Source organism: Alexandromys fortis, unplaced genomic scaffold (assembly GCF_014885135.2).
Source record: "Alexandromys fortis isolate MF-2015 unplaced genomic scaffold, M_Fortis_MF-2015_v1.1 scaffold_72, whole genome shotgun sequence".
Taxonomy (NCBI): domain Eukaryota; kingdom Metazoa; phylum Chordata; class Mammalia; order Rodentia; family Cricetidae; genus Alexandromys; species Alexandromys fortis.
In genome coordinates this window covers 7,895,387-7,918,542 of record NW_026067969.1, presented here as the reverse complement: position 1 = coordinate 7,918,542, position 23,156 = coordinate 7,895,387, and the positions used below count along the sequence as shown (strand labels likewise).

The 23,156-nt window shown below is 51.7% G+C and overlaps 1 protein-coding gene across 1 annotated transcript; it reads right to left on the bottom strand.

Annotated features, from left to right (window-relative positions):
• Positions 1 to 725: 725 nt before the first annotated feature.
• Plpp7 (phospholipid phosphatase 7 (inactive)) lies at positions 726 to 14,061 on the bottom strand. Its single transcript, XM_050155407.1, has 2 exons — positions 13,346 to 14,061; positions 726 to 1,950 (listed from the first exon to the last, which is right to left on the bottom strand). The coding sequence occupies exons 1-2, from the start codon at positions 13,794 to 13,796 to the stop codon at positions 1,586 to 1,588; spliced, it is 816 nt and encodes a 271-aa protein (XP_050011364.1). The 5' UTR covers positions 13,797 to 14,061; the 3' UTR covers positions 726 to 1,585.
• Between the last annotated feature and the right edge of the window lie 9,095 nt (positions 14,062 to 23,156).

Here is a 23,156-nt window from a genome sequence, read left to right as displayed (position 1 = left end):
ATGGCAGAGGCATAGAGAGATGTGGTTGATGCCAAGGGGCATCAGGGATAGGCAGTCACCTCCACATGCTTAGAAGCAGCTGGGTCCCCCCCCCCCCGCCCCGTGCTGCCCACTGGGGACTCTGGCGCGCTCACCTGCCAAGAGAGCACTGCTCACCATGCTTCAGGGGTGTGCATGCTGCACTCGTGCTGCTAGCTCCAGGAACATGGAGCCTCCGGCTCACCCCAGCGCCGAGCGGGCCTGTGCCTCCTGCCTTATATTCCTCCCCTCCATCCTGGCTCACTTTCACGTTCCCTCCTGTGTGTGGATTCTGGGATCCTCACCCTGGCACCCTGCTCTGACTGACATACCATCTTCCCTCACAGTAGCTAGTAGGTCACCAGTCCATTTCCAGGGGACAGGGTTCTAGCCTCTGGGGCTGAAGGAGGAGCCCTGGGAGGACTTGATGCTGGAGGCAGGGGCGTCAGACTTCTGGACCGCTAAAGGAGCTTCCCAACCCTGCCTCAGGCAAAAGGGCAGTCCTGGTGGACCAAGCCCCAGGTGGCCTGCAGGAGACACTATGCAGCTAGAAGAGTCCAGGAGCAGGTCAGGCTTCCTGTTTTGGGGGACCTTTGCCCTCTCTGTCCCCTGACCAGTAGCATCAGGCACTGTCTGGGCTGAGAAAACCCACCATTCCCACCAGGGAATGCCACTGTGTCCCACACATCAAAAAGCACACAGGACAATGCCCTTTGCATATCACTGTATTGTCACCTGAAATGCGCAGTCCGTAAGTGGCTGACTTGGAAACGATCTGCTAGGTCACACAGGGCCCGGCCCCTGGGGACCGAAGCTGTGCCAGTGCCCAGAGACTGTGCAAGAGCCTTCTGCAGGCCTTGGCACAGCCACTTGCTTTCCTCAGGCTTCAGAGCTGTGTGTTGTGAGAGAGACCAGCTCATGGCCGGGTCCTCTGGCTCCTGGGCAGCAGCTTCTCAAACTCACGAGGTTCTCGGCGGGTCAAAAGCTATTCCTGAAGAAAAGGTTCCTATGGTCAAATGCACTTAGGAACCACTGAGCTAAACACAACCTGAACAGCTGGGTTTTGTATAGGACACATCAGCGCCTTTACAAAGAATCTATGTTTTGTGAACATCTACTGTGGGGGCAGCGTGCAGTACTTCCCCAAATGCACTGGACCACAAGAGCCTTTCCCCGAGAAGGATCTTGCAGGCTGGGGCCCTCAGGCCCCCTGAGCTGTGACCACTGAGGGACTGGCACCTCTGCTGGGTCAGAGCTGAGGCTGTTTCACTGGCAGCACAGTACGACTGCTGTCACGGTGACGAGGGCACAAGCTCTGCCCCTTCTATGGCCATTTGGGTTCTTGTCTGTTGTCTTCAGACAAAGACTGGAGGCTGAGCATGACAGTCCATGGAAGTCATCCTGGTTGCCTCCGAGTCCAAGTGACAGAGACAGGAAGTCCACAGGACTAACAAGCCAGCCTCCTACCAGGATGGGGAAGTTGAGTCAGTCCATCCCCAGTGAGACACTTCTAGCCACCTCTCTGGGACCAGCTCTGCCCAGAGCTGGGTGGGTGGTGGGTGCAGGTTCACCAGGCAGAGATGAGCATCTGGCAGGTGTTAGAGGACAGCCACATGAGCTCCACCAGGCGGAATTGGAAGTAGCCGATGATGAAGCCCGAGATGACATCTGTGATATGGTGGCGTCCGATCATCACCCGCGACAGGCCCACGCAGAAGGCCCAGAGCACCAGCAGCACGCGCAGGGGCACTGCCAGCACCAGGTGACTCAGGAAGAACTTGGAGACCATGGCGGCACGGCTAGCATGGCCAGCAGGGAAGGCGTAGATGTCCATAGTGAGGTAGTCCAGCAGTCCAGGGCTCGTCTCATATGGGCCACGGCGCTTGATGAGTTTCTGTACTCCAGCCACCGTCATGATGTCCAAGAGCAGGGCTGTGGACAGGACACAGGGGCCTGGGTGTCAGCGCCACTGGCTGGCCAAGCTCCAACCCCCATCCCTCCCCCTCTGATCATTTCTGTCGGCCTCAGTGACCTCATGGAACATTCTCACCCCAGGGCCTTTGTACTGACCATTACTGTTACCTGGACTTCCCTTCTCTGGGTATCCACTTCCTTCAGCAGAGGAGCCACCCCTGGGGCTGTTTGTAGAAGCTCTAGCCCCAGTTCCCGCTCCTTGCTTCCTTTTTCTCACCACCTGACCATTTGACATGTTTTTTTTCCTCCTTCCTTCCCACCGTGTGTGTGTGTGTGTGTGTGTGTGTGTGTGTGTACACATTTGCACACAGAGGCCAGCAGTTAACGATGAATATTTTATTCGGTTGCTGTCCACCTTAGTTTTTGAGGCAAAGTCTCTGAGCCTGCAATCAGGCTGACAGTCAGTAAGCCTTAACGTCTTCCTGTCTCTGTCCTAAACAGTGCTGGGGCTACAGGCATGTGTGCACAGCATGCTGGGACTAAAGGCATGTGTACGTGGGCATGCTGGGGCTACAGGCATGTGTGCACAGCATGCTGGGACTATAGGCATGTGTGCACAGCATGCTGGGACTATAGACCTGAGAACACGGGCATACTAGGGCATTAGGCATGTGTACGTGGGCATGATGGGGCTATAGGCATGTGTACACGGCATGCTGGGGCTGTAGGTATGTGTACACGGCATGCTGGGGCTGTAGGTATGTGTACACGGACATGCTGGGGCTGTAGGTATGTGTACATGGCATGCTGGGGCTATAGGTATGTGTACATGGATAAGCCCAGTTTTTTATGTGGGTGCTGTGGATTTGAACTCAGGTGCTCTTATCCACTGAGCCATCTCTGCAGTCCCTCCTTGCCCTCTGGTTTTTTGTTTTTGAGGTTTCTTTGTTTGTTTAGTTTTTGTTTTTCAAGACAGGGTCTCTCTGTGTAACAGCCCTGGTTGTCCTGAAACTCACTTTGTAGATCAGGGTGTTCTCTAACTCACAGAGATCCGCCTGCTTCTGCCTCCCCAAGTGCTGGGATTAAAGGCATGCACTACCACCACCCAGCTGATTTTTTCTTTCTTTCTTTCTTTCTTTCTTTCTTTCTTTCTTTCTTTCTTTCTTTCTTCCTTCCTTCCTTCCTTCCTTCCTTCCTTCCTTCCTTCCTTTCTTTCTTTCTTTCTCTTTTTTTCTTTCTCTCTCTCTCGCTCTCTTTTTCTTTCTTTTAAATTTTTTTGTCCTCTCTGCCCTCTGACATTTTGTTATTTCACTCTTATCCGCTCCCCACCTCACCACTAGTGATGGGTGTCACAGGCAGCTACAGGTACCTGCAGGCTTCCAGGGCTGAGATGCGGGGGCCTGAGCTTACGAACAGAATTCCTCTCACAGTTAGCAGAGCCCTCCCAGTCCCCAGGGCAGAGCTGTGGTAAAGCTGAAATCTGGCTCCCGGAACACGTACTCAGCACTGTCGGAACACAGACGGTGGCATTTGTGCAGCTCAGCGCTGTGCCTCCAGGAGGCAAGGCTAGCCCTGAATTCACAGAGTTCCTGGCTTGCCCGCCAGGTGCTGGGATTACAGGCATGTACCACACACCTGGCTCTTGTGTGTAAGTATCGTGAGGCACCCCTAAACTGCACTCCACAGTGGCCAGGCTACACATATTACCCCACCTCACAGAAGACTACAAAGTCGTGGGGTATGGAATATTCTCATCTATTTCTCCTTTCTGGAATGTTCTGCTCTTTCCCAACCTACTGCCTTTGTCTCCATTGTCCCCTTTAGGCCTCTGGGCTCATCCTGGTCTCACAGACAGGGTAGACACAGGCTGTGTGCTCTCTTCCACAACTGTGTGGTGGCCGCTTCAGAACTTTGCCTCATGAAGGTGAGGCTGAGCCTGTCTTGCCATAGGTCTGTCACCTGGCCCTACACAGAGCAGCAGTCTCCAAATGTTAGTTCAATCACTGGCTGGAAACTTGACTTGTAGGCTGGGCCCTTTTCCCATTTTAGAAGTTTAGGGGAATCCTTGCCTCTGTCCTGAGTCTGCCACCACCCCACTGTGTAGTTGTGCTGGGTTACTCTACCTCTTTGGGCCATCGGATGATGGCACTATGCCCAGTTACACTGCCTAGTCACAGTGGCTCCTAGGCTGCAGGTGTGGGGCACAGATAAACCCTTCCTGGCCAAAATGAAGACCTGGAGCTTCCATCTTTCTGCTCTGGAGCCATGGCTGGTGTCAGAAGGCCCAGTCACACGGCCAGGTCAGGAGCCGAGTCTCAGGGAGTCTCCCCCTCCACTCCTCATGAGATACCAGTGAGGTCCCAGCACATATAAGTCCTTCTCTAGTGACAGCTGCAGACAGACCAGCAGTGTGGTAGAGCCACTGTGACTGTGTGGCTTGGGGTGTCGCCTAGCTACCCCTACTTGTGAGTTGTAGATCTCAGATTGGGTGACTGGTGGTTCCATGCAAGGGATTTAGGAAGTGCCAAAGTAGGGAAGTCCCAGTATCTAGGTGTCATTTGGTCCAGCCTCAAAAGCCTGGCCCATCAGAGGGTTGGGTGAGTGGTGACCATTACTGGAGAATGCCTGGCCAGGATCCAGTCTCTCAGACCTCTCAGTGTATGTCAATGGCTGACTCGGCCAACACTTTCATGGCCATGGGAAAGGACAGTGGCAGAGAATGGGTTTACCCTGCACAGGTACCTGGCTTTCATCCCCAGCGTGTGTGTGTGTGTGTGTGTGTGTGTGTGTGTGTGTGAGAGAGAGAGAGAGAGAGAGAGAGAGAGAGAGAGAGAGAGAGAGAGAGGATGATGTTGATGATGGGCCAAGTGATAGTAATACATGCCTGTTGTCTCAGCACTTGGTAGACTGAGGCAGGAGGATAATGAATTGAAGTCCAACCTGGGCTACATAATGAGACCTAGTCTCACGAGACACAGCAAACAAACTAGAGCAGCTCTTGGCTTCCACACCCAAGTTCTTAGGTCTGGCTGGCTCTTGAGATGAACAGGTGTGTGCCAGGCCTGGGGCAGTCCGTCAGGCTGCAGAGCTCCTAAGGGCCCAGGGGCAGACAGACAGACAGTCACCAAATGGTTGCAGAGAGCAGTGTTACTGGAGAGGTGGGGCCCGTGCACAAGCGCCTTGGTAGGCTGCAGCTGTCTGGGTGTGGAGGGCTAAGGACAGAGTGGCTGTGGGCTGTCCTCTCAATGCACAGGACAAGACAACTCTCCCTCCCTTCCTCCAGTGTGGCCAGCCCTGGGTGTGGTTGGGACTGTCGCATAATCTGAGGCCAGAAATAGAAGCAAACATTGCCATCCTCTGCGCTGAGAACTCTGCCTGTCTTGGATTTGCTAACCCACACCTCACTCATCTCGCTCATCTCGAGTGGGGTAAAGTGCCTCCCAGTCAGGAGGGGGCTCAGGATGAAAGCCGCCTGCCTTTGATTTGCTGTGCTGTGGGGGGAGGGGGGGTGTCACCTTACTCCTTGGGCCTCCACTTACTGACATCCAGCAGGGCAGTGGCTGGGCACTTAGGATCCAGGATGAGAGACCAGATTCAAAGTTACCACTTACAGACTACATGAACTTTGCAAGCCGATCTCTCCCTGTTCCCAGCCCTAGCTGATTCCATAGGGAGCAACGTGGAGCCCTCTTTGAGAGTCCCCTCAGGCAGCAGTAATGAACAGCGCCTAGGATCCCCGCAGAGGACCAGAGAGAAGCTGTGCTGTGTCCCCCTCTGAGCCACAGCGTTCACTTTTCCCACAGGGAAGCAGGGGCTGGTGTCTGAGCATTTCTGAGCCTGGCTGTCCTGAAGGCCTCCCTCCTGGCTTTAGGGGTGATGAGGGCCTGCTTCCTTCCTCCAGCTCAGCACCCCTTTGAGCCTATGGTGGCCAGGAAACTAAAGCACCAGAAAACCCTGGATAAGGCAGAGCCAGGTCCACCGCTATGTAGACCAGACGTAGCAGGAGCATCTCACGTGGCCATTTTCAGGTTTGGCTGTTTTTCCCTTGAACACCACCTTACTCAGCTCACCCCTCTGCAGGCTAGGAAGAAGACAGAAGGAGCTAGTGGGGGATGGGGCTGTTGGCCAGCAAGGAGCAGAGATATGTCCTAACATGACAGGGACAGGTCTGCAGGTTAAAGTCCCTGGTGCTTCCAGCCTGGAGGTGGCCTCTGACTCTGACTCCATCCTGGTGCTGGGAAGCTGAAGCTAGGGCTCCACAGCCTCCAGGAAGTGAACGGTAATAGGTCTGTATTATAAGGGCGTCTGGCGTAGGACCGCCTACCCACCTGGGTCCCAGACTTCTGCTTTTTAGGGCTCCCTCCTTGAGAAGTGATCAGCGGTGTGCATCTGGCTCCTGGTTTTAAGGTGGCCACTGATGGTAACTCAGGACCCTGAATGCTGTGCAGCAACCCGGTGCCCTTCAAGGCCAGACAGAGACAACACACACCACGGCTGAGTCTAGACAATGAGCGCCCAGCGCCACTGCAGAAGACAAGGCCTCTGGGTATTTATAGCTACCCAGGGAGAGCGATGGGGCGGCTGTGCTAAGTGGAAACGGCCAACTACAAGACAGGATTTACAGTTATGCCATCAAAGGAGTGATGCAAGCCTGTGTCTGGATGCAGAGAGGCTTGCGAGGTATGGGCCTGCCTGCTATCAGGGCTTCTCTGAGCAGGGCTGGAGGGGTGGGATGTGTGGAGATGGGGGTTTTAAATTGTCTCTCGGCACTCATTTCTTGGCCATGAATGTGCATTCTGTAGACAGGGTCTTTAAGTTATTCTTGACTGGGGATGTAGATTAGCAGATGCTTGCCCAGCCCTCATGAAGGCCTGGGTTCAATCTGCAGCACTGCTTAAGATGGGTGTGGTGATGCCCGGCAGGCGGTCAGGAGGTCAAGGTCATCCCTGGCTAGTAGTGAGTGTAAGGCCAGCCTGGGCTCCATGAGACCCTGGCCCTACCCCTAGTTACTTTTACAGGATAGGACACACCATAGAATTCCTGCCATGAGGGACCTGGAGCAATTAATTGAGTTCACAGACAGAGAAGTGGAGTGGGGTTTGTGAGGTTGCGGGTGAGTACAGTGGAGAGCTAGGACTTCCAGTTTTGTAAGAGGGTGAACTTCTGGGGATATGTGCTGGCGACATCTGTTGCTACACAGTAATGTTAATGCCAGTGAACAACGTGCTTAGAAAGGTTCAAATGACATTTTAATGACATATATATGTAACCACATTTTCCAAAAGTTATTTTTAAAATATCAAAGCAACATTCTAAAAGACATGGTCTCCCTGGGGAGCATCTATGAAGCGGACAGGTTGGGAGAAGGAAGACTGGGATGGGCCTGGCCTCGGGCATAGAGTTCCCTGCTCTGTCTTGAGGAGTGTGTGCATATGTGTAGGTCTGTACACACGCAGTTACTATCTCTGTTTCCTGGGAGTCCCTGCCACCCCTGTGCCATGCTAGGCTGCCATCGGATGGGTCCTGGTCTGCCTCCTACTCTCCTGAACCAAGCGCTCTTCACAATGGATTGTCACAGAGTCTACACTTTCTCAACCGAGGAATCCGTGTCAGAAGCCGGCTCTATGATGTCACCAGAGTACCGTCTCGGCTGAGTGGTTGTGCAAATGCACTGGGCAGACCCGCTCTGCCCTGTATAGTGAATTCCTTTCTATCACCTGTTGGAACCTTCACCAGGACTGGGTGGCCGAAGACCCCCAGGAAGCCAGCTGTCACATCATACCCCTAAAGTAATACACGCAGTGTCCCACCTGTAGAGGTAGAAGCATATCAAACTGAAGATCTGAGATCAGCCTAGGTATCCTTAGTCAGGGGTAAGGCACATGGTCTCCTGAGGGGTCCCCAAGAGCAAGAGCTGGTGGGCAGAGGATAGGAGAGGTGACAGACATATCCCCTACAGAGTGGGCTGAGGGCTGAGTGGGAAGCTCAAGGCTGAAGAGGCTATGTCCTCTGTTCTTGGCAAACGTGACATGGGGGACGAGACAAAATTGCAGGTCTGTGAGAGCAGAGCCACACCAGTCAAACACCAGCTGTGTGCTGGTGTATGCAGGGAGAGGGCCAGAGGCGTGGTGCCACTGGGAGGGACTAAGGGACAGGCCCACTTTCTTTGTGACCTATCTTCTGTGGACTGGAAGCTGGCATCAAGGCCACCATAGCCTTTGCCCTAAAGCACTTCCCCAGGACATCTGCCCAGCAAGCACCTGCTCACCCTCAGACTAACACTGTTGCTGGAGACAGGTGGATCCTGGGAGCTCACTGGCCTGCCAGACTAGCCAAATCAAGGGCCTTATTCAAAACAATAGGATACCAGGCAGTTGAGGATGACACCAGAGAGACCTATGACCTCTACACACAGCAGACACCTGTACATGCACACCTACAAAACATGCACACACATCACTAGTTCCCTGAGCTGAACTCCTACCTGTAATCAGCATTTGGGAGGGGAAACAGGATGATTAGCTTGAGGCTAGCCTGGGCTATTGAGTGTGTGTGGGGGTGTGTGATCCTGTCTCAAAAAACAAACAAGGGTGGGTCGTGGAGGCACAGAACTGTAATCCTAGCACTTGGGATCAGAAGGTCCAAGGACTCAAGGCCAGCTTCAGCTACATAGTGAGTTTGAGGCCACCCTCGGCTACATAAGATCCTGTCTCGCAGGATGGTGGTGGTGGTGCACCTTTAATCCCAGCACTCAGGAGGCAGAGGCAGGTGGATCTCTGTGAGTCTGAGGCCACCCGGGGAGCAAGTTCTAGGACAGACTCCAAAGCTACACAGAGAAACTCTGTCTTGAAAAACAAAATAAAACAAAAGATCCCATCTCAAAAGTTTTAAATGAATCCAATGAATAAAAACAACCCAACAAATAATAACTAAGCATTAGTTGTGGTAAAACTCATTTGTATGCTAACCTAAAAAAAAAAAAGTAAAATAATAATAATAATAATAAATAAGCGGGTAAGGCTGTGGAGAGACTGAAATGCTTGTGCACAGCCAGGAGAAGGTGATATGTACATTCACCGTGGAAAACATGAAAAATGGTTCTTCCAAACCATTAAATAGAGTCACTAGGTGACCCAACAATCTACTTCTAAGCAGCCAAAAGAGCCAGGAGTGGGGACTTGAGATGCACCCCTACAAACACCCTCACCCCCTCGGCACCCCCATCCCTGTCACAGCAACAGCATTCGTAGGCACCAGGAAGTGGATCCTCTTATCCCTGGACAAACACAATGGGGTCCATTTGCACCATGTAATATTATCCAGCCATGAAAAGGAGGGAAGTCAGGCTGGTGAGATGCTCAGTGGGTAAAGGTACCAAGCCTGATGACCTGAGTTCCATCCCCAGGACCATGTGACAGGAAGGAAGAACAGGCCACCACAGGCTGTCCTCTGACCACACACAACTGGGTTCCACACAATGTACCATGGCATTCATTCTCCCCCCAGAAAATGTTCTTAAAAGAAAGACAACACTGCTAGATACTCAGGACAACCCTGAGGGCTTCAGGCTAAGTAAAGTAAGTTGGTCACAGAAAGACAAATGCCAGATAAATCCATGCATAGGAAGCCTCTGTCTCTCTGGTTATATTCAGACAGAAAAGAGCCAGTTGCCACCAAGGGCTGGGCTGGGGTGGATTAGGAGCTTTGTGTAACGGGGGATGGGGGACACGGGGTGGGGGGGCTGGCCGCAGAGCTTCAGCAGGGGCAGACGATATGTCCTGTGGGCAGACAATAGTGATGATTTCACAACACCGAAGATGTAGTTAAGACACTGAGCTGTACATTCACAACACACTAAAATATCTCCACACACAGATTGAATAAATAAATGTAATAGAGATTTTAAATGTTGGCTGGGTGCTGGTGGCGCACAAGCTTTTAATCCCAGCACATGGAAAGCAGAACTCTGTGAGTTCAAGGCCAGCCTTGACATACATAGTGAGTTTCAGGATAGCCAGGGCTACACAGAGAAACTTGTCTTAAACAAACAAACAAACGAACGAACGAACAAATAAATACGAACGAAAAAAATAAATAGATGTTTAAATGTCAGTTTGGGGCTGGGGAGATGGCACAGTCAGTAATGTTCTTGGCAATGCCAACAGGAGGCCATAAATTCAGAGGCTCTGAAACCTCTGCACCGGGGTGGCAGAGACAGGTGGCTCACTGAGCTCACTGGCCAGCCAGTCTAGCCTACTTGTGCACTTCAGGCTGGGAGAGATCCTGTGTTAAAGAATGGGGAGGAAGGGAGAGGGCTGACTCATGAAGGAGTGGCACTATTTGAAAGGGTTAGGAGCTGTGGCCTTGGGAAAGTGTGTCACTGGGGGTGGGCTTTGAGGTTTAAAAAGTCCAATCAGGCCCAGGGTCTCTCTGCTGCCTGCACATCTGGATGGAGAACTCTCACTACTATTCCTGCCTGTTTGCTGCTATGTCCTACCACTAGGACAATGGACTAGATGTCTGAAACTGTAAGCAAACCCCAACTAAATCTCTTTTTATAAGAGCTGCTGTGGTCATAGTGTCTCTTCACAGCAATAGAACACTGGCTAAGACAGTCTGCACACACCATGCCATGTTTATAGGAAAGTCACTAAAGGACTTGGTTGGAGAGATGGCTCAGTAGTTAAGAACATTGGCTGCTCTTCCTGCGGACCTGGGTTCAATTCCCAGCACCCATATGGGACCTCACAACTGTCTCTAACTCCAGTTCCAGGGGATCTGACTCCCTCACACAGACATGAAATTGAAAAATGAAAATTATGCCCTGGCAATGCTGAAGCACACATGGGCAGCCCCATATGGATGGTTCTGTTGAACTTGTCCATATTGGGTTTCATAGTCTAAGATGATGAGGACAACTGACCAGGTCTCTTCCTCAAGAGGGCACCAGATCTCAGTACAGATGGCTGTGAGCCACTATGTGGTTGCTGGGAATTGAACTCAGAACCTCTGGAAGATCCATCTCTCCAACCCACTCACACAGACATACAGGCAGGCAAATCACCAATGCACATAAAGTAAAAATAAATAAAATCAGCTGGCAGTGATGGTGCACACCTTTAATCCCAGCACTCCAGAGGCAGAGGCAGGTGGATCTCTGTGAGTTCGAGGCCAGCTGGGACTACAGAGCAAGTTCTAGGACAGTCAAGGTTGCACACAGAAACCCTGTCTTGAAAACTAAAAGTAAATAAATAAATTATTTTAAAAAAAGGATTTGACCATGGTAAGAAGGCACAAGCCACTTTCCACCTGGGACCATCACCTGGCTCCCTGTAGGGCCATCCAGCCTGGTGCTTAGGGGAGGGACAATGAAGGTGATGGGGGTCACTGCACTAGCATCCAGGCCACAGAAGGGACCTAGTGACGATGACAATGCCACCATGATGATAGCCATGCTCACCTAAGTGCCCCCTAAGCCCTTATGCTGATACTGCCTTCAAACACCCTAACAACCCATCTGACAGACGAGGGAACTGAGGCTCCAAGAGGTGAAGGCACTTGCCTGTGGCCACAGTCTTCAGCGGCTCCGGCTAGGTCTTCTAGACTGGGGCCTGAGGCTGGAGGACCATCAACATGTGGGACCTTCTGAGGCCCCACTCCTGTTTTTTACCACGTCCAATCTGCCCCTCGGGGTCCTGGCTGTAGGCATGAGACCTCACCCTCGGCCCAGAGGTTTCCTGGGCACTGACCACATGCCCTGTGCTCTGAGTGAGGGCTGAGCTGGACAGATGCCTCCAGGCCCTGCAGTTCTAGTAATGGTGACACCAGGCATTGTGCTTCCCCAGCTCCCTGTTGTCCAGGGCATGGATCGGGGAAACTGAGACTTAGAGGTGAGAACCGACTTTATCAACACTGTTTCCACAGTAAGGGGAGGGGAGGCAAACAGAGTCCAGCCTGACCAAGCTGGGGTGACAGTACCCCAGTGCATCAGAAGGCTAAGTGACAGGCCTGCTCCTCAGTGGAGGATGGCTGTCCCTGCATGGAGGAGGTAACTGGGGTCCCTCCTGGTAGGTGAGCTCTGAACTGTGGGGGGCCAAGACCCACATGGCTATTTCTTTTCTTGGTTAGCCTGGAACTTGCTTTGTAGACCAGGCTGGCCTTGAACTCAGCTTCACCTACTTCCGCATCCCAAGTTTTGGGATTAAAAGCATGCGCTACCATGCCCAGATTGTTGTCGGTGTTTTGAAACAGTCTCATGTAGCTTAGGTTAGCCTCAAACTATGTAGCCAAGAATGGCTTTGAACTTGTGATCTTCTTGCCTCTTCATCCTGAGTGCTAGGATTTGGAAACATGCCACCATGGTGGGTTTGATGTGTCCTGAGCATGGGACCCATGGCTTTGCTCATACTAGGCAAGCACTCTACCCAGTTGCCCGCCTTGTTATCTGTCATGTTTTTCTCCCACTAGGCTAAGATGCTGGAGACCACACTCCATGTAGGGGCAGTGGCTCCAGAGGTACGTGCTGGCTCCTGCATGTTCAAAGCCAACCCCTATCCAGTTTGCTGGGAGGGGGCCCTTGCTCTACCACATTAGAGGCTTGTCCATTTCTGGGGCAGCCGGGTTTTCAGTGAAACTCCTTCCAGAATCAGAGGAGCCACCTTTTCCTGGACCTGATGCAGAGGGTGGAAGCAAAGACTCACTGAGCACCCTAGGGACCCAGAGGCGCCAGGAGGATGAGCTGGGTATCACTTCCAGGTAGAAAGGATGGCTTGCTTTCCACATGGCCACCACAAGGCAACTGGCACATGGCCGTGCCAACCTGGAGGGTTAGAGGCCAAGACTTTAGTAAAGGAAACTGACCATCAGACTCCCTCCTCCAGAGACATCCCTGAGAACGAGCAAGCTAGTACTCCAGGAAGATCAGCGTGCATAAGTAGGGGACCTTAGGTGGGTCCCTTGAACCTTCAGACTCTAGAAAAATTCTGGGCAATATGTAGGGTCTCTGAACTGAGCGTGGAGGAGGGGACAACGGGGGGGGGCAGCTCAGTACTGTCTGTAAGTGGTCAGAACAATAATTTGACAGTGACATCCGTCTAGGTCACTCAGAAGAGCCCTCAATCTCACCCCGTAGTTTCGGCTTCTTTGTACTCTGCCTGGGCAGCAGCAGGGTGCAGGGAACTGGCCCCCAGGGCTGCATGCAAGACTCTGTATGCTCAAGGCCCCCCAGTGTGCAGGGGGCCCTTGTCTCACCACTCTAGAGGCTTGTCTGTTTCTGGGGCACCCTTCCTGCCTAACCTCATTAGATGAGTTCCTTAGTTTCTCAGGGAACCTGCTGATCCTGGAAGGGGTGGGGCTGCATCCTCCCCAAAGGCCTGGCGAGACCAGGTGACAGGTGGCCAGCAGGCACACTCACCTAGTAGCAGGTTCATGAGCACCTCCTGGCCTGCCAGGGTGCTGCTTCTCACCAGGCAGAGAATGGTGCCCCCGATCCAAGGGATGCCATGGCCTGTGATGCCAATGAGCTTGACCATGGAGCGGGCACTGGCCCAGGATGCAGCCCGGCCGGCACACACCCCCAGTCGCTTGGACATGCAGATGTCAATGGCCAGAAGGGAGTTGAAGGCGATGCCCTTGAATGAGGGGTTCAGCTGCATGCAGTCCTCCTCCGGCAGCTGCTGCGACTGGCGACGCTCCCGGGCCCCATCGCTGGAGGGTGGGGGCTGTGTCGAGGGCCCTGAGGCCTTCCTACCTGAGCTTCTGGGCTCCTGGGTCCCCTTGGGGGGCTGGTTCAGGGACAGGAACTCAGCCCGGTTGAGGACATTGTTGCGGTCTCTGGCACGGGCCCGGCTCTGGGAAGCTGGCATGGTGACCTCACTCACTCTGAGAAGGCCAGTCCCAGCCCAGTTCCAAGGGCCTTCTCCCAGAAGACAAGAGCCGCCACCTTCTTTGTAGCAGCTGTTAAATATAGAGAGGAGGATAGCACATGGCTATTTACCTCCGACTGCCACCCGGCTCCGAGGGGACGTCAGTGCCAGCTGGGCAGCCAATGGAGCCCACCCTTGCGGGGCCAGAGCCAATAGAGCCACCCGAGAGGCGGATGAGTCCACAGCTGAGGCCTGGCTGCCTCGGGCCTGGGCTATTTAAATCTGCCAATGGCTGGTTCTTGAGCTCTGAAGAACTCTGGGAAATGTAGTCCATTTTTTGGCTTCAGCAGCAGCCTCCCCTCTGGACTCTGGCCCTAGCAAGAGATGGACCCAAATTAACCTGCTTTTTTCAGCTGTAATCTTGACCAGTCCAGACTCTTAGTAGCCAGGCCCTCCTATTTATTCCCCTGGCTGGGAAGTGGAAACCTAGCTCCAGGACTGGAGGGAGTTCTTGATCTCACAACTACCCTCGTAGTAAGAACATTCAATTTCCAGGTCTGATTATCTATCTTCCTTCCTTCCTTCCTTCCTTCCTTCCTTCCTTCCTTCCTTCCTTCCTTCCTCTCTCTCTCTTTCTCTCTCTCTTTCCTTCATTCCCTCCCTCTCTCCCTCCCTCCCTTTTTTAAAATCTGGGGTTGAGTTTACTGTAAAGAATCACGGTGCATTCAAACGGCTGTTTTTGAGCCTGGCTTTCCATTGGAGAGATGGATAATTAATTTGGAAAAGATCTGCCTCTTAGAGGCTGCCTCTAGTACTTGGAACTGTACAAGGGTCTTAGGTACCCATACATAGCCATTGAGCTCCAGGCTCTGTGCTAGGGCTGGGCACACTACAGAGTGAAGCTGGCCTTTCCCCAACAATCAGAAAATCAAGGTTCCCTACAGATTAATCAGATGAGACATAAATGACCTCAACTATAGGAAGGCGCTGCAGGACCCAGGCCTGGAGGGGCTGGCTGATGAAGGAAGCACACACTTGAGAAGCTGAGGGGGAGAGACTGTCCTGTAGGAAGGATGAAGCATCGGTTGCTGGTATATGGGAAAGGAGAGAAGAAGGGGGTGCATCCCAGAGGGTACCCCAGAGGGCAGCCAAAGAGGCCCTGATGAGCATATGGGGCTTGAGGGATGCCTCCTGCAGCTCCCCTGGTAGTGGCTAAAATTGATGCCCGCAGCCCTCTGAGGCGGCCTGGCTCTAGGCTGCTGATGGGAGATGCTCAGTGTGGTTGGCTAAACAGTGAAAAGTAGCCACTTGGGCTCATCACATTGGGATTATGGTTTGTCTTCTGCCAAGTTCAGCCCAAAACACAGCCTATGCATGAAGGCCCAGAACTACCAGAGAAACTTTCAAGGACAAGGAACCAACTCAGGTCCTGTTGGCTCTAGTTTCAGCAGACCATTCCAGGCTCTAGAGGCAGGAACACAGGGATCCATCTCACACCAGCGGCAAGATCTCGCTCAGCCCATCACTTCTCTGAGCCTTGTTGCTTCTTCCTGTAACAGGCATCATCGTGCCCCCTTGTAGGACTGTGGAAGGCACTCAAATAGAAGATGTTTCCATGTGACATGGTGTGAAGTTTCCTCTTCCTTCAGTAGGACTCAGCTCATGGCCTGACTCTGCCCCATTCTTGATTGGGGTGAGGCAAGTATCCAGCTTTAGTGTGGGGTTCCTTGCAAAATCCAGTCACATACAGCTTGGCTAAACTAGGTACCCATTCCTCCTCTTCTAGAATGTTCATTTCAAGCCAAGCATGGGGTGAGAGAGTCATCACACATGTCTTCTTGGGTGTGGCAACAAGACATGAGCTCCCTCATCTTGGACTCCAGGCAAGTTGTTCTTGTCTGGAAAATGATCAATAACGGACATATGTTTGGTTTTGAATAAGTGAGTTTATTAAGTATAAAGCAAGTCAAAGAAAAAGAATAAATAGCAAATAACAGAGAAAGAGGGACACCCTCATAGCCTCAGAAATCTGAATACTTGGTGATCTTGAAACATCAGACACTGTTAAGGAGGATTAAGTGGCCTTATTGGATGTGTTTAAAGACTCATGCCATTTTGAGTTCACTCTATTTGTGCTTGTGGTTCAAGATGTGAGCCCTCAGCTTGCTGCCACCGCCAACATGCCTTTGCTCTACCCTCTGGAACCATAAGCCCAAATAAACTCTTCTGTAAGTCACCTTGGTTATGGCATTTTATCACAGCAACAGGAAAGTGACTGAGATAGATAGGAAGATGGATGGATGGAAGGATGGATGGATGGAAGGATGGATGGATGGAAGGAAGGAAGAATGGAAGAAAGGAAGGAAGGATGGTTGGATGGATGGGGTGGAAGAAAGGAAGGAAGGGAGGAAGGATGGATGGAAGGAAGAAAGGATGGGAGGAAGGATGGATGGCAGGAAGGAAGGATGGGAGGAAGGATGGATGGCAGGAAGGAAGGATGGGAGGAAGGATGGATGGCAGGAAGGAAGGATGGATGACAGGCAGGCAGACAGATGACAAAGCATCGTCATATTGGATACTTAAAGCATCCCGCAGAAATTGAATGGGAAAACACCTTTGGGGCAGTCAGCTGGTGTCCCTGACAGAGTGGGTTCTGGACAGAGAAGAGTGACCCCTTGGGTTAGGCTTCCAAGTAAGCGAACAAATACAAACACACAGAGATGCCATCATCAAAGTGGGCACTGACAACATCTAGCAGGTACTGCCCTGGAAACTGAGGCAGCTGGAGTTCCCGCTGAGTTCTCTCTCCGTGGGTGATATCTTTCCCATTGCAGACACTTTGACATCTCTGGGTAAACAGTAGTAACATCTGTTGGTAACCGTTCACCTTTCAGCTGTGCTCAAGAGCCTGCTTTTATTTTCCATCTGAGACAGAGTCTCACTATGCAGACCATGCTGGTCTTGAACTCACAGAAATCCATCTGCCTCTGCCTCCAAGTGCAGGGGATTAGCAGTGGGTGGAGGCCTACCCGACATCATGTTTCTATTTGTCAGCTCTTTGGCTGTTTTCTTCCTTTCCTGTCTCAGGGTCTGAGGGCCACCCATCCCCAGACAAGGAGTCTTGGAGGAAACTTTGGAACAAACATACTTAGGTTTGAAATGGAGAGGGGAGGCCCTACTTCCAAAGCCAGCCTCAGGCAATTGGAACAATATGAAAATGTACCTATATAATGTGTATTGCACAGGGGGACCCTATGTCCTGAAGTGGATGCCCAAATGTGTGGACACTGGGAAGTATACTTCAACTGACTGACACCATTCAACCAGGAAGCGGGCATGATGACCCCACTGTACAGATACGGAAGTTGAGGCTCAGAGAGGTGAAGGCATCCAGTCTAGAATTGAAAAGAAGCAAAACCCAGACTCCTAAGCAGTCTCCAGGATAGGGACATTGAAGCCTTTCTGCTTAGATTCTTCAGTCCACAGGGACTGGAAATGTTTGATCAATTCTCTGCCAGGAAAGTCACCTTACCCTCCAGGGTGGGGCCATGACCTGGGCTGGCTTCATCAGGGGCTGAGGAGCCCAGACAGCCAGGACTATTAATGCCTAAGGCTGTGTCAGCGTTTTCTTCTGGCTGGAGTGGCCAGTAAGTTCTGTGGAGGCCACGGGGTCCAGTTTAGCCTGTCAGTGGTTAAGACAGACCTTGGAAAGCAACAGTCCTAGGTTCAATCCCTGGCTTAGCCACCATCAGCTGGGTGGCCACAGGCAAACCATCCTCCCCATCAGAACCCTGTAAAAACCTCACTCAGCACAGGTGATGCTGCCTTCCCGTGTGACCAGGACCCACTACTCCTCTCTCTGCTGGGAGAGCGCTGGTTATGTTCACAGACGGCTGAGAAGCAAGTCCTATGTCTCAATTCATAAACCTTCACCAGCACCCACTACAGGACACAGTCCAACTTCTCAACAGTCTTGGCATTCCCTCAGTTATTCAGACAATGCTTTCATTGATCTCTTCCCGCAGATTAGCTGGGGAGACAGGACACACATTCTTGAAATGATGAGGTACTTAAAAGACAGTAAAATATCACCAATAAATATTCTTTTTGCCATCAGACGTTCATTCGATTTGATTTTTCGAGACAGGGTTTCTCTGTGTCATCCTGGCTGTCCTAGAATTCTCTCTGTAGGCCAGGCTGGCCTCAAACTCAGAGAGATTCACCTTCTTCTGCTTCTGGAGTACTAGGGTTAAAGGAGTGTGCCACTACTGCCTGGCAAAATGTTACTTTTTGCTACAATAAACTCAATCATTATTACAGATGACAGTTATAATCCTATCACTCGAAAACTAATACATTAACATAGGTGGTAATCTTAGTAGGAATATTTGTTTCATTTCCAATTATTACAACATTTCTGTTTTAATAAACAAAAAGCAAACACTATCCATGTATATTGTATCTATTTGCATACATAAATACACATTTAAAATATGATTACATTTTAGAATATGACTTATCTTTTTTTAAAAAAATATTTATTTATTATGTATACAATATTCTGTCTGTGTCTATGCCTGCAGGCCAGAAGAGGGCACCAGACCCCATTACAGATGGTTGTGAGCCACCATGTGGTTGCTGTGAATTGAACTCAGGACCTTTGGTAGAGCAGGCAATGCTCTTAACCTCTGAGCCATCTCTCCAGCCCATGACTTATCTTTTTTACTTAATAAAATAAATTTGACCATGTTTCCATGACCATCAATCTCGTCCTTTTTCTTTTTTCTTTTTTTATATGTATGGATGTTTTGCCTGCATGCATGTCTGTGCACCACATGTGTGCCTGGTGCCTGCAGAGAGCAGAAGAGGGTGCTAGATCCCCTGGAACAGGAGTTACAGACAGTCATGAGTGGCCATGTGGGTGCTGGGAATTGAACCCAGGTCCTCTGGAAGAGCAGTTAGAGCTCTTAACCACTGAGCCATCTCTCCAGCCTCCTATTATTTCTTAATAATTGCCATTTTGGCACATAGAGAGGCCATCACCTACGTAAGAGCCCCTCCATCATTCCTACTTTTGTTTTGTAGCCACTGTCTTCAAAACTATTGTGGGGTGAGCATACTTGCACTCACGTCCCTGCGTTCCAGAACTACTGTGGGGTGAATATACTTACAACACGTCCCTGTGTTCAGGAACTACTGTGGGTGAGCATACTCGCACACACGTCCCTGCATTCAAGAACAGGATGTAAACAAGCACAAGCCAAACAAGATGCTGTGGTTTGCTGGGCTACCCTGAGTTGCTGCTGTGTCTGGACACAGGAAGCACGAGGATAGCCACCCTCTTTCCACTTTAAAGGTTCTGACTGGTGACATCATCTTGAGGCCACAGGTACCAGGGCCAGAGCTGAGACTTAAGCTGCTGGTCTCACACACTGTTGGTCACAGAAATGTGTTTCTGGCCACATGTACCCTACAGCATCTTTGTCCCCTGCCTGTGTGGTCTCACATCTCACTTCCTGAGTCCTACTGTGTGCAAGGCTCCACAGAGAGTACAAAGGGGAATGTGCCACAGACGACCTGGCTCCCCCGAGTCACTGCCTCCCTGGCATGGCCCCGAGCCATGCTGCATGCACCACTGACTGTGGAGAGTTGAAGCTAAGTGCGTTGGACCCAGGGCTCGGTTGTTGTGTATGTAACAAAGCTTTTCCTGGGGAGACACAACACACACATCTACTACCCTAGACAGGGAGCCCACAACAGATCAACGCACGGATACCGCCAAAGTCCAACTTAGTGAACCATGAGTTTTATTGGGGTTGCTTCCAGGAATATGGATGAGGGGTAACTTACAGGGCCAGAAGTGACTCAAAGACAGCTGCATCACCAAGACCCACCCCAGCAGGAGTGACAACTCACAAAGCTGGGAACCTGGAGCACACTGTGCAGCCTGGAGGCTCTCAGGAGGTTGGAGAGAGTCCTTTTCAAGTAACTCTGGATTCCAGACGGCTCAGCTGGTTTCTTCTTGCAGGCAGCTGCTCTGGGCTCAGAATTTTTTTTTTTCTGCTTTATTGCTCACTCTGGCAGGGAGGAGCCTAGTGAACCTGGTCAGTTTCAGGGACTTCCTGAAGCTGTTTTGAGTTGTTTGCCTTCCTGCTTAAGGCACCTCCTTGTGCTATGGGTTTTTTTTCCATTTTGGAGGGGACACAACCCCATCTCTGACCATTACCGTACCACTCTCTCTCAGGAGCAGGAGTTTCTGGCAGCCGGTACAGTTTGCTGTCTTGGATGTTTAGGGTGAAGCCATGCTTACCAGAAGCATGTACTGGACACTTGTATGTATGAGTGAATTTGCTGGTCCCTATGTCACCTGCCTGAGCCGTCTGAGCCTGCACAGACATACACTCTGACTCAGTCAGATCAAGGAGAAAATCGAAGTTCAGAAGCAAAGGAACCCTACCCAGGCCATTAAATGAGTCAGACATTAGGGTGCCCTGGTATTCAAACCCCTCCCTGTCTCTGACAGCCTTTAGGTTTTTTTGTTTGTTTTGTTAATGTCGTTTATTGAAATCTATGTCAGTTCCTAACACCTTGTGTACTTACTCCTTACTGCTCTCCTAGCAAAGTGGCAGCCCCAAGTGCTGCAGTTGTTGCCTGTTGACATGCGCTAGACAGGCTCTGGCACACACCAGGCACCCAGGAAACACTGACCGAAAGACAGTTCAGAGCCTGGCTCTAAGAAATTGCAGACCTGGCCATCACAGACCGAAGACCAACAGAGGGCTGCGGCAAGGACCCCAGAAGAGAAAGGGATGGTGGGCAAGAGCCTGGAGAGGTGACCGCTCTGGCCAGCGAGGCCCCCACCCCCGACACCGCGGGAAGCAGCTTTCATCACCGCCTCCAGCGCTGGCGCGCGCCCGGGATCATTTTCCCGTTTCGCATTTCTAAGGCTGCTGCTGGGTTATTTTGGTCGGGAAACCTGATCCTTCGCGTTGGGTTTATTTTAGCACCTTGGAGAACTCTCAGTGCCGCACCGGATCCGAGGCCGCGCCCAACCTGCTGTCGCCCCCCTCTGTCTTCCCCTAGAGGCTCCGCACAGCGGACACCCGCTCACGGGCTGGGGCCAAAGTGGATCCCCAGGCCGTCGCTCCGTACACGCAGGGCGGGGACAGGAGGGCGCCCGCCGGAGACCCGATCCCGGGGCCCGGGGAAAGTAGGCAGCTACAAGAAAGCGTCAGCCTTGAGGACCCAGTGGGCGCGGGGATGGGAGCGCACTTGGCACCAAGCCAGCAGTGATGCCGCTCAGCCTCTCCGCCCAACAGCCAGTCCCACATTGACAGGCGACACACCCCACGCAAACACACGCACTCTCTCACTCTCTCATACACACTCCTCCATCACAACCATGCCCACAGCTACACCTACAGCAGCTCACATGGGTGCATGCACACGACACTCTTCCACAGACAAACACGCTCGGACACACAGCCAAAACAAACACTGGCACACATTACATAGTTGCTATGGGCACATGTTCTCACATTGTCATACACTGTCACTCATCATACTACCAGGGACTCATACAAACCATTGCACATTAAAACACAGGCACAGACGTGTGGGCACGTTTCCACACACACCAGCTCACTCCCCAACTGACGAACGCATTTTCCCTTCCACTCCCAGTTCAATACCGAACTGCACATCAAAACAACTGACTTCCTGATTGATAGAGATTGATTATTGTAACCACTACAAGCTTCAAATCATACCTATTCATTATTTATGCTAATTCATGCCTCCATTCATCATTCCTGGAGTTATCCCTCATCATTCTTCTGTCCCACAGGGATGTAAGTGCTTTGACCGTCTCAGGAGGCTTGAGGTGTTCAGTGAAGATTGACAAAAGGCTGGTGGAGAGGTCCCAAGCCAGCAGCGCCCTGGGAGAATGTGGTCCGGAGCATTTGGCTAACGATTGTCTAAATTCCCAGGTTCACAAACAGACCAGACAATGTGGTTTTGTTTGTTTGTTTTGTTTTGTTCAAGGCAGGGTTTCTCTGTGAAACAGTCCTGGCTGTCCTGAAATTCACTTTGTAGATCAGACTGGCCTCAAACTCACAGTGATCCACCTGCCTCTTTCTCCCAGGGCTGAGATTAAAGGTATGCTGGCTCAATGGATTTTATGCACTTGCTGCTGCTTCCCTGCCGTGCCCTATGCCTGGCCACGGCTCTCCTCAGTAGAGAGCAATGTTATCACTGCGCTGGGGTCAGGAGACTTGAGATTTAGTCACAGAAAGTCTCTGGATGACTTCCCTGTGGTACCAGCCCTCTCTCAGCTGGCCAGGTTCAGTCTGCTACTTGCAGGCCCACCCAGCTTCACCTAGGTCTGACTCCTAGCCTTTTGATGCTAACCCCTCCAGCCAAAGGTGACGCAGACCAGCCTGTGGGGATTGTGGCCCCACCTACCTGACCTTGGTGGTCATTCCAAGCCTCCCCATTGGCTTTCTGTCTGATTCTAAACAGTTGGGGCAAGAACCCTGCTTCCCAGGGCAACAGAATCCCTGGGCTTCACATTTCCCTCCACAGTTTGAGGACTTCCTCTAAAATGGCCTTTCTGGACATACAAGGACCTTGTCTTTGGCAGTAGTGAGCTCCCGGTGAATCTTCTGGAGCCCTAAAAGCAGGTGGTTCCTGAGAGTCAGTGAACCTTGTCGTGACCTGTGGTAGCCACTGAACATGGCTGCACTGATCAGGGGACTGTGGGTGAGAGGGCCCATTCCATCACGATCACCCAGCTTCTGGGTTCAACTGCCACCTCACTCACCCCAACCCCAGGCACCCGTGTCATCTGTGTAGTGGGATGACAAGGCCTGGCTTTGGGGGTCATTGCCAAGGCTGTGAAGACAGTGCGTGCAGAAGCCCCTGGCTCATAGTTTACTCAGCAGAGAGATGCTGTACTGGGCCATGTCTTGGGTCTCTGGGGGCTTGTTCAGGGCCGCATGCTGTTTTTTGTCTCTCACTTGTATATCTTTGGGTTTGCATGATCTTCCTAATCTACTGCACCAGGGCTGTGCAACCCTGACCTATGTATGGCAAAGGGGAGGGGATGGGGACAGTGTGAGTACACTGGTGTAGAACACATCTCTAACTGAGGTCCTTTTTCTCTGCTCCACAGACTGCAGCATCCTATACTCTCATGGTCACATCCTGACTTTCCACAAAAGCTGAAGCTGATATAGGTTTGTGCCCAACACTTACAAACCTCCCAAGAAAGCCATGCAAGTAGAAGGGCTGTGTGGGGAGGTGGAAGAACCAAGGGGCCCAAGAGTGTACAAGTAGGCAGATCAGGAAATGGGCCAGGGC

What these genes read in the sequence shown, in the direction of transcription:
- Plpp7 (XM_050155407.1), bottom strand. Translation starts at nt 13,796, where the DNA reads ATGCCAGCTTCCCAGAGCCGGGCCCGTGCCAGAGACCGCAACAATGTC. An exon ending in GCTCATGAACCTGCTACTAG is followed by an intron (nt 1,951 to 13,345) that starts GTGAGTGTGCCT and finishes TCCTGTCCACAG; the next exon opens with CCCTGCTCTTGGACATCATG.